At 49.9% G+C, this 11,486-nt stretch overlaps 1 protein-coding gene across 4 annotated transcripts in view; it reads left to right on the plus strand.

Moving 5' to 3' along the window:
- The window catches only part of COLEC11 (collectin subfamily member 11), a 67,336-nt gene that overhangs the window by 49,616 nt on the left and 6,234 nt on the right, over positions 1–11,486 (plus strand). For 2 of the 4 annotated variants that reach the window (XM_008061666.2, XM_008061669.2), the window contains 2 exons: positions 6,226–6,297; positions 10,151–10,204. In XM_008061666.2, coding sequence (XP_008059857.2) covers positions 6,226–6,297; positions 10,151–10,204 — 126 coding nt within the window. The remainder of the gene's footprint in view (positions 1–6,225; positions 6,298–10,150; positions 10,205–11,486) is intronic. The other 2 variants (XM_008061667.2, XM_008061668.2) reach the window with 1 other exon arrangement.

Here is an 11,486-nt window from a genome sequence, read left to right on the forward strand (position 1 = left end):
GAGCCCGGCTCCTGGTGTCTTCTTATAAGGACATCACTTGATTGGATCAGGGCCTACCCTTATGGCTCATTTAACCTTTCTTACCTCCTTGAAAACCCTGTCTCCAATACAGTCACATTGGGGGTTAGAGCTTCAAATTTTGGTGGGACATAGTTCAGCCCACAACAGATATTAATGGTAATAATGTGAAGTTGAAATTGAGAAACTCCTTCAAATGTGCTTTCCTGGACCATGGTATGCCTGGAAGTCTTCTAACCTGTCTCTGAAAGATGGAAAAATGAGCAGAACCACCCTATTCTTCCAAGTGCACAACTTCTAAGTCTTGTTTGCACCCGGTGCCTGCAAAGTGTGGATTATGGTGGAATTCCAACCAGTGCTTCCAAGAGGGCTGCCTGCAGGGTCTAGACCACCCCTCCATAGCTTCAGGGCCCATAATAATCACCTGGGAGCATGTTAAAGTGTAAATGCCCATCTATCCAGCCCCCTGGGTGATGTCCATGTGGCAGTCCATGGACCACTCTTGAAGAAGCCACTGCCCGACTCAAGAGTGTCTGCCACTCCCCACCTGCCATGTGCCAGGTGCTTCTGGGTAGTGGTTCTCATGCTTCCCATAATATCTAGTGAGAGGCACCTTGCTGCTGTCTCTGTCTTGTATGTAAAGACATGGCACAGAGGCCACACGAATGACAAGGGAGGATTGGGCTGGGCTCCAGAGCTGGCTGCTGACCACCGTGCTACACAGCCTCCTGTTTGGGGTGGGCAGAGCCATGTTCTGTGTAAGGTGTCATTAAGCAAGTCAAGCCAGGAGGAAGCTGTGGGAGGGGATTTATTTACATATGTTATCTCATGAAATCCTTCCTTATTCGATTCCATTTTTGCAGATGAGAACACTGAGGCAGAGAGAGATTAAGCAACTTGCCCGAGGTCGCTCAGCTTTTTGAGGGCAAGAATGGAGGTGCAGACCTAGGACTGCCTCACTCCCCCACTGTGGCCTGCAACAGAGGCCTCCCCTCCTACTGCCGTCTTGCATTTCAAACCTCAGCACTTCTCCCAGTATGCTTCTCGGGCGGTTGGCACCCGCATCCTGTAGGAACTTGCTAGAAATGCCCCACCCCAAACCTGCCGAATCACCCTCTAGGGGCAACCTGGCCATCTGTGATCTAACACGCCCCCCAGGATTCTGGTGTCTGCTAAATTCTGGTGACCGCTGCGCGGCTTAACCAGCCGGCAGGGTTTGCTTTTCCCAGGAGCTCAGTGTGTGTCTCCAGCACGCCCTGTTGACTGACCCACATTGCATCCGATTTTCTATATTTTCACCAGGTTTCTCAGAACCCCCTACAGCAGGGACCAGGTCCCACATTTTTCCAAGGGCAAGAACTGAGCTCAGTATCTGCTGGCAACAGGCGCCAAGTGTCAGCAATGACCTTGAATTCACGTTGAGGTTTGGCTGTGTGATTTAGAGTTGGGCCAAAAGCCAAATGCTCTTAAGTCATTCACAGGTTATAACTTATTTACAACAGCAGGGTGTGTGCTAGACTCTTATTGAACCCTTCAGCTGATGGAATAAATCATTCATTAATCATTCTGCTAAGGTGTGAAGGCACCCACCTCCCTTGCAAACACAGTCTCATCACCCCCTTGTCTACTTACTGGCTTGGGGCCTGACCTTCTCCCGAGAGGAGCTATCAGGGCGGCACGACGGGAAGGTGGGGTCTGCAACGTGGCTTCTTCCCTACCTCTGTCCTTGAACAACCTCACATCTCTCAGGGATCTCAAGAAGAAATAACCTCCAGGTGGGCAGGAGACCCATCACTCCCTCCTCATTTTTTCCAGGTGAAATCTTCTGAGCAAACAATCGACTTTTCATTCAAGTGGAGAGTTTACACTCAAATCAGTCTGCCTCCATGAAGTAGTCTTCAGACTACTCTGTAGCATTTGGACTTTTTAATGGGGAGGTAACGTTTCCAGGGCAGGAACTTTGGATTTCACTTTCTGAACTCTGGCGATGCTGCCCTCTCCAAGCGGGCACTCAGTGGGGCTCTCGGGTGTTTGAATTGATCCACTCAGCTTATTCTTATAGGTGCCAGGGGCAGTGCGGTGCAGTGGAGGATCTCGGGCGGGGGTGACAAGCCAGCCCTGGGCCCCAGCTCTATCCTGGACAAGCTGCATGAACTGGGGGCAAATCCCTAGGTCTCTTGGGCTTCTGCCTTCCTTCTGGAAGACATGATTCAATTGGATGGTCTCTGAGATTCCCTCCTGCTCTGGACACTCATTGACTCATGAAGGTGCCACGTGAACGTGTGTTCACGCTGATCTGGCACGTTTGAACCTCCTTGCAAGGGTGTCACAGAGGACCACAGATAGTCGGTGAGGGAACAGTATGGAAAAGAGCAGAAGCACCTCAAGACTTAGAAGGTGGAAAATAAGAAAAGCAAAAAACAGTGAGGTGGTCCTGGTGTTTATCCACCCCTCAGTGCAGCCCTGAGGTTCCATTGCTGATGGCCAGTACGGGACCTCAGGAGGGGCATGTTGGAGAGCTGGGCACAGGAGAGTTCATTTTTTGGAAAAAGGTTTGAGGAAGTCTGTCTCCAGTGGCAGGCGGACAGGTCTTGGGGGCAGCACAGTACAGCGGATATGTGCTTCAGAGCTTTTCTGTACAGCCCTCTTTGTGGGGAGGCTTAGCCAGAATACCATGCTCATCTTGGAGCTTCAGACCACATTAATGGGGGCCCACCCTCAGGCCTCACCCAACTCCAATTGCCTCCCAAAGGTGCTGTCTCCAAATACCATCACCTTGGGGTTGGGGTTCAATATATGAGTTGGGGGCCGCAATTCAGTTCATAGTAGAAGGTGATGGTGGACAGTTCATCCGTAGGCACTCAGTGTGGGTGGCTGTGGCTGTCCATCAGAGGAACAAAGACACACTAGCGTATGTCCAGAGGGACAGGCAGCCAGGGTTGGGAAGGGAATGGGTGATGGGAAGATTTCAGATAGAGAACATTTTAAAAATATTTGGAGGACGGTTTTGTGGAAGGTGGATTAAACTAGTTTTGCATCTCTCTGGGGTGCAAACCGGGCTGGCTAGGGACACAGCAGGGGGGCAGCTTTCAAGTTCCTTCCAGTCCTGAGAGCTGAATATCTGGTTCGCTTCCCCCCCCAGCAGTCAGCTAGAGCCTCTTAATCATATTCTAGGATAACCTGACAGAATTTCACATTTCCACCCTTACAGTGAATTTCTGGCATACTTCACTACAAGCCACTGCTTAGCAATGGTTTTTAGCACTATTTCATTTTCTGATGCAGGGTTACTAATAGGGCACATGCTATTGGTTGGTTGGTTGACGGAAAACCATTTGTTTTTGTCTTTCTGTTTCATCGTGCTGACATTTCACTGTTAAGGAAAATAATCAGGTTGAATTAGAGTGTAGTGATGCAAAACAGAAAGATTAGGTGCCATCAAACCTGTTGTCGGGAAGAGTAGAGAGGTGATTTTGGCAGATGCTGGACAGGCAGGCTGCTGTGGAAGGTGACCCAGAGAGGGGCAGGGCTGGCCCTGTGACATCAAGGGCGCGACAGTGAGCGACAGGCGTCACTGCAGGATCGTGGGGGAGCTGTCTTGCTCTGGGGCCTCCGCACCTTCAACTCACTGGGGGCCTGTCCCTCCGACCCAGTGAGACCTCCATGTTGCCAGCCCAGGGGTCCTGGCCCTGCCTGTATCTTGTAGCTCTCTCCTGACTGGGTGCTCTGAGGGTGGCAGTGCCACTTGCTGTCTCGCTGTGTCCTCTGCCTCCCCTCCACTGCCCTGAGCTTTTCCTCATGCGTGTCCCTCGGGGTGGCACCTTCTGTCTGGGTGACGTTCTCCTGGCCCCTGTCTCCAGTTGCTATCATGCACTGATGAGCCCGTTTCACATGCCTGTCGCACCCCTGCCTGCAGCACGGGCATCCCTGCTTCAGTACGTCTCAGATGGAGCCCGGCACCTCCCTGTCCCTCCTCCTGCTCTCCCTCCTTGGGGAGGGCTCACCACCCACCGCCTGCACACCCAAGCCTCACATTTGGTCGTTCTCAAGGCTTTGCCAGCACTGCCTTCCAAGTGCCTCTCCAACCTGGACAGTGCTTCTTATCCTCCCAGACTCCACTCACGGTGACCCATCCTCATCACAGCCTGCTCCGCCTGGCTGGCTTCAAGCTTCGTTCCTTCCAGACTCTTCCACAAGTGTCACCAGATGCCTCCTAAACGCGAATCTTCGTGATCCTCCAATAGCTCCCACCACTCGATGGGTACACAACAGCCTCCTGAGGCTTTCCTCATCCCCTAGGCCTTGTTAGGACCCCTCCCTGGGGGCATCCTCGGTGCCTTTTGATCATTATTTTATGTGTGCTGCAATTGTCTGACGGCTTTCCCAACTTCCCCAGCAGACTGAGCTCTGCCCTCTTAAGCCAGCACCCAGAGCAGCATGCATCACACAGCGCCTCGTGCGGGATCTACCTCCATCCTGGCGGGGTGGGGTCCAGAGGCTTGGCCATCAGGATCTTCTTCCCCTGTCTTCCCCGTTCTCCCCCAGGCTGTATGTGGCTCCCAGCGCCAGCACCAGGGGAGCAGCCCTGGGCTTCAGAGCCACAGAGCACCGCTCTTGTCCTGGCTGTGCCACGCTGTGTGATGAGTCTTTTTTTCTTTTCGACCTCCTAGGTTCAGGCGATCCTTTCACCCCCCCCCATGCCTGGCTAACTTTTTGAGTTTTTGTAGACACAAGGTTTTGCCATATTGCCCAGGTTGGTCTTGAACTCCTGGGCTCAAGCGATCCTTTTGCCTCGGCCTCCAAAAGTGCTGGGATTATAGGTACAAGCCACTGTGCCAGGCCAGATGAGTCGTTTCTATAGCCAAATGCACATGAATGTGCTTTGTAAACCAATACTTCATTTTTATGCGAATGCAAGCCATTTCTGCAGGACAGCAGGGGTGTGTGTGTGTGTGTGTGTGTGTGTGTGTGTTCCATAGCCATAACTCACTCCTCAAGACGATGTTCTGTCCTATGGTTTCTGCTCTGATTTTAGAGGACATTGCATCTACTTAACAAAACAAGACTAGGAGTTCCTGGCAGGAAAGTCCTCAGTTCTAAGGGCGGAGTTGGTGTCACAGCAGGACAGAGCATGATCTGTATGCAATATCAAGTGCTTCCCACCACCCCTTCTCTTGCAGAGTCACCTGCACCGAATTTCTTTTAGTTTCTGCAACAATGTGGTCTATAAATAATCATGAACTCCTAATCACATGTAAACATGTTCATGAAAAAGATTATTAAATTAAATCTGATTGTCTTGTTTCTTTCCTAGTTTTTCTCTGTGTACGTGTTTGCTGTTCATTGGCTTGGTTTGTGGTCATTGGTAATCACCAGCAGATAGACAGAAGCAGTTGCCAAGGACTTAAGAGCACTCTGTGGGAGAAAACTTAGCACTGAGAAATTCTACCCTCTGGCTTAATTTGGTCTGGGACTGAGTGATGACAGCATTCTTCACTCTTGGTCCAGTGATCTGAGAGATAGTCCTGTGGGGGTCACGGTACCCCTCTTGCCGTGAATTAGAGTAGAAGGGGTGGGGTAGACAGGGTCAGAGATCCCACACCACTACTCAGCACACCCAGGCTTGGGGGACAGGTGCTGGCAGGTCACGAGGACTCAGGCATTTTGCTGTAGAACCAGTCAAATTAGGAGGCATCTAGTGAGGCACTCTCAGACCGTCCTTGGCTCCCTCTCTCAGCTCAAGGTCACCTGAACACACCAATGGCTTTACCCACCCACGTTCCTGACAGCACCACTTACGCACGTTTACAGAGAGTTTTGGATGCTGGTTGGGTTCAGGTGCAAGAATAAGAGCCAGGAGGCACTGCTTTGCTGGACAAACTCTCCATTCCTTAAGGAGTGGGATGTATCTTGGTTGCATTCAGGACTTAGGGACGTGTCATTTGGCCTCCTCTGTCCTGTAGTTGTAGATTTTTAGGGCAAGTGCCATTTCCTTTGGAAACAATATCAACAGGTGAGCTGTGCATAACTGTCCATGACAGTTACACCCATGACCTTGAAGAGATGAAGACCTGTCGTTTTTTTGGTCTCCTTATGTTTGTGTGTGATGTTAGAAAGGAGGTCTCTCGGGTCACGTGTGTGCGTGTGCTAAAGGAGGCTATGCATCGCCTGTGCATCAACCAACTTTGATCTTATTGTTTTCTACAGGAGACATGGGGGACAAAGGACAGAAAGGCAGTGTGGGTCGCCATGGAAAAATTGGTCCCATTGGCTCGAAAGGTATTTGTGATGCAATTCTTGCCTCATATTTCCTCCCAGGCTCACAACATATGGACGCTCTGAGCCGTCTCTCCTGGCGTTCTTACTTATTTTTGTGTACTTTATACATGATAAATCTGTCACAATGCTGACATTGTGGGAGTGATCAGAGTTCATTGCTGGCTCTGTGCCCACTGGGTGGGAGGACGTGCTCCCCACTCTGCAGGATTTACATAGCACTCCAGGATGGAGGGTCTGGAGCTAGTGTGCTTGGGCTTTCCAGCTACAACTTCTTTAACAAGTTTGATAACACTTAGAGCCTCATTTTTTGTGTGTGTTGGTGTCTCACTCTGTTGCCCAGACTGGAGTACAGTGGCACAGTCACAGCTTACCATAGCCTCCAACTCCTGGGGTCAAGCAATCCTTCCACCTCAGCCTCCTGAGTAGCTGGGACTACGGGCATGTGTCACCACACTCAGCACATTTTAAAAAATCTTTAAAAATTTTTTTTATTTTTTGAGTCGGAGTCTCACTCTGTCACTCAGACTAAAGTGCAGTGGCCGGGAGTGGAGCCCAGCCTCGACCTGCTGGGCTCCGGCGATCCTTCCGCCTCAGCTTTCCAAGTAGCTGGAACTACAAGCGTGTGCTACCATGCCCAGCTAATCTTTTGGTTTATTTTAGAGATGAGGTCTCGCCAAGTTGCCCAGGTGGGTCTTGACCCCGCAGGCTCAGGCAATCCACTCACCTCAGCCTCCCAAATCACAGGATTACAGGCTGAGCCACCAAGCCTGGCTATTTTTAAAATCTTTTTTATAGAGGTGAGGTCTCGCTATGTTGCTCAGGCTGGTCTCAAACTCCTGGATTCAAGTGATCCTCTCTCCTTGGCCTCCCAAAGTACTGCGATTACAGGTGTGAGTAACTGTGCCCAGCTACTTAAAGCCTCACTGAAGTCACTGATGGAACATGCTCAGGAAGCACTGTGTCTGTTCACCCCCAGCTTGGGTCTTTTAGGCTTTTTAAGATGACGAGATGATTCTCAGTGAAAACAGGACACAGGATGGCAGCAGCAGGTGTGAAACTGACAACACCTGGGCTTAGATAACACCCATGGATTCAAATGGTGCCAGCTCTGCTCCTGCATTTGACTCGCACAACCTTGGTGAGGTGGGTAGGTATTATCATTTCCATGGGAAACTGAGGCCAGCTCGGAAGCACACTGTTCTTGTGCCCCTTCCCCTGCCATCAGTCACCAGACATTTTCTGAGTGCCTGGCTTGTTCCACGCCTGTGCTGGGCTCTGGAGGGCAGAGTGGGAGCAGCACGGAGCTGGCAGTCCCTGAGCTCCCCGTGTGTGACCTCATGGAAGTCTCCCTCCAGTTCCTACCAAGGTGCCAGCAATGAGGAAACAGCTGTGCAGTCAGTGGCGGGGGCAGAGGTGCCCTGAGAACCAGCCACAGGGAGGACATCTGGCTGTGGTCTGCCCCATTCTTTTTCTTTTTCTTTTCCTTTTTTTTTTTTTTTTTTGAGTTAAAGTCTTACTCTGTCGCCCAGACTGGAGTAAGATTCCAGTGGCTGCTCCCGGCCACAGCAGCCTCGACCTGATGGGCTCCGGCGATCCTTCCGCCTCAGCCTTCCAAGTAGCTGGAACGACAGGTGCGCGCTACCATGCCCGGCTTTTTTTTTTTGAGTTGGAGTCTCACTCGGTCGCCCAGACTGGAGTGCAGTGGTCGCTCCCGGCCACCGCAGCCTCGCCTGCTGGGTTCCGGCGATCCTTCTGCCTCAGCCTTCCGAGTAGCCGGAATTACAGACATGCGCTACCACGCCTGGCTGATTTTTTTTTTTTTTTTGATTTATTGTAGAGATGAGGTCTCGCTGCCCAGGCAGGTCTCGAACCCGCGGGCTCAGGCAATCCACTCACCTCAGCCTCCCAAAGGCGCGGGATTACAGGCTGAGCCACCGAGCCCGGCTATGCCCGGCTTTTTGATTTATTGTAGAGATGAGGTCTCGCCAAGTTGCCCAGGCGGGTCTCGAACCCGCGGGCTCAGGCAATTCACTCACCTCAGCCTCCCAAGGCATGGGATTACAGGCTGAGCCACCGAGCCCGGCTGTCTGCCCCATTCTGGTGCTGGCCCTTGCACCTCCTTCATCTGCCTCAGAGCCAGTTAACCCACGCACCTTGAGGCCACAGTCTGGGGTTTGAGCTGTGAGGGGGTTTGGATGGTTTGTTCTGATCTACAGCCACAGGCCGCCCCTAGCCACAGCCTGTCCCAGGAAGAAAGGGGTCTTGACCAGGAGAGTGATGGGGTGGGTGACCAGCTCAGGGGTGTCTCTTCTGGAAAACCTGTGGGAAACAGCCGCCCTGTGATGGCCGATTCAGGAAAGAACACACAGACAGGCGTAGTGTCATGAGGGATAGGTAAGCTTTAAAAAACTTAAAGTCATGGTAAAATATTTATAACATAAAGCTTATCATTTTTACTATTTTAAGTGTACCGTTTTTTAATGGCATTAAGTACCTTTGCAATGTTGCACAGCCATTACCACCATCCATTCCAAATCTCTGTCATCACAACACAGAGAAACACTGTGTCCACTCAGCAGTAGCTCCCCAGTTTCCCTCCCCCAGCTCCTGGTCACCTCTAATCTGCTTTCTATCTCTATGAATTTACCTATTCTAGGCATTTTGCATAAGTGGAATCATAGCAATATTTGTCTTTTGGTGACTGGCTTATTTTGCTCAGTAAAATGTTTGCAAATTTCATCTATGTTGTAGCATCTGTCAGAACTCCCTTTTTAAGGCTAAATGATATTGTACTGTATGGATATGTTTATCCATTCACCTGCCGGTGAACACTGGGGTTCTTTCTGCCTGCTGGTTACTGTGAATACTGGGGTACTGTGTACTGGCATCCAAGCAGGCATGTGTGTACTTTTAATATACCAGTATGAGCTCTGGACAAATTTCAGCATCTCACTAAGAGACGACTTGTCAAAACCACCCTCATTTGACTTTGCTTATTTGATTTGCTTTGTCCCTGAGATTGTCATCCTGCGTTCTTGCCAAGTTGCATTTTTATTTTCAAGCCGCTGGTGTTGATAAAAGAATGCAAAGGAATCAGTCGGATGGAGACTGCCAAGCTTTTTCCCTCTTTACGTGAATAGAATCAGAATCTACACGCATGGGGGTTGCTGCTCCTTCTCAGAGACATGTAGCCTCTCTCATTGAGAAGAAAGAGAATGCCTTAGAAATACTCATGTGACTTAATATAAATCCTCATTGTTTAATTTTAGAGTAGCTGGAAAGCTTTGCTGACATAATTTTTTTGAATCTCCTCGTTGAAGGAAGTTGATGAAACTTGAGAGGGCAGAGTGGTTGGGTGGCTTGTCCTATCTAGTGGGAGATTGGCGTCTGAACTTTTCTAGGGCACCATGCTAGCCAAGAAGAACTTTGCATCATGAGATTATAACCAGTTTGCTCTTTTGGGATTAGCTTATCTCTAAATTCCACCCAAGCTCTACTGGATTCCGCCCTGCTCTGTCTAAATTTTCCTGCTGTCATAAGGGACATGCATGGAGCTGCCATCAGCGGGATATCTGATCGAATAACCTGGATTTTCCAGACTTGATGTGAAGAATGACCATCTGATAATCTGTAACAATCCATGATATATATATGGTCCATATCACATAAATAGAGCCTGAAGAATGAGTTACCTATAAAATAGAGCTCCTATACTTCACATCACAAAGAGTATCTGGGAGAAATCCCAGGACTTTATACATAAGAGAAATAACATTTTAAACCATGATATTTTTGAACTCTTGGAACATATCCACATGTGCTTGATGACTTTGACCTTATTTTTCATTTTCAGGTGAGAAAGGAGATTCTGGTGACATAGGACCCCCTGGTCCTAATGGAGAGCCAGGTATGGCATCAAGGGTCCAAGGATTTTTAATAAAATGCATTAAAAATTGTGCTTTTGAAAAAAAAAGTAAATTATTAAATAAAACTGCAGCAGGCTGGAAAATAGGTTGTGCATGTAGCGGACTGACACCTGTCAATGACACTCTTGTGTAGATGCTGTAATGTTTGATTTCCTGTTACCTAAATGTGTCAGAGATCTTCTTAGGAGTGTAGTTGACCTCACCACCATAGATTGTTCCACCTGTATGCATAACTAGACTCAACAACACCTGACCTAAAGCGAGCATTCTTTTTTTTTTTTAAGATGGAGTCTCATTCTGTCAGCCAGGCTGGAGTGCAGTGGCCCACTCACGGCCACTGCAGCCTTGACCTGCTTGGCTCAGGTGATCCTTCCGCATCAGCCTTCCAAGTAGCTAGAACCACAGGCATGCACCACCATGCCCAACTAATTTTCTTTTTGATTTATTGTAGAGACGAGGTCTAGCCATGTTGCTCAGGCTGGCCTCGAATACCTGAGCTCAGGCCAGCCTCTCATCTTCACCTCCCAAAGTACTAGGATTACAGGCTTGAGTCACCATGCCCAACTGAACATTCATTGTTTATCTTCTATGGGTATTAAAGATCTCCTCCTTCCTTTTACCACTAAACTCAGAATGCACATCTGTGCTTTATGGATTTTCCCCTGTTCCAGAGTACTTGCCACTGACTCAATGACACTTCACTGAGATTGCTCCCCTCAAAGGTCACCAGGGACTTCCAGGTCCAGATCAAGTGAACTTAACACAACTTCCCCATTGGGCATCCACTCTGCTGCTGAGTGACCAGGACGTCCCCCTACCCCCTTTTCTTTGGCCTGCCTTCCTGTCCATCATTCTCTGTTTTCTTCTGCCCAAAGCTCCCTCTGTAACCCTTCTGTTTTCTCCCAGGACAGTGACCTCCTCTGCTCTCTGGGATAGCCCTCAACGCATATGGTGCTTCCCAGTGGCCCATAGTAGGTCGAGGCCACAGGCACGGTGTCTGGTGGGTATTAAACTGGGGTCCAAGTGACATGTCTTTCTCAGAATTACTCTTCCACCCACCAGATGTTCCACACTACACGTCCAACATCCTCACATCTCACACTGCACGCTCACCTCCTCACGTCCCCAGCTGCACACTCATCCTCCTCACATTCCAGACTGCACGCTTACCCCCCTCACGTCCCACGCTGCACACAGATCCCCCTCACGTCCCACGCTGCACACTCATCCTCCACACATCCCACCCGGCCCCGGCATCCCCCC

The sequence above is a fragment of the Carlito syrichta genome, unplaced genomic scaffold (genome assembly GCF_000164805.1).
Source record: "Carlito syrichta isolate Samal-C Ts95f unplaced genomic scaffold, Tarsius_syrichta-2.0.1 Scaffold305409, whole genome shotgun sequence".
Taxonomy (NCBI): Eukaryota; Metazoa; Chordata; class Mammalia; order Primates; family Tarsiidae; genus Carlito; species Carlito syrichta.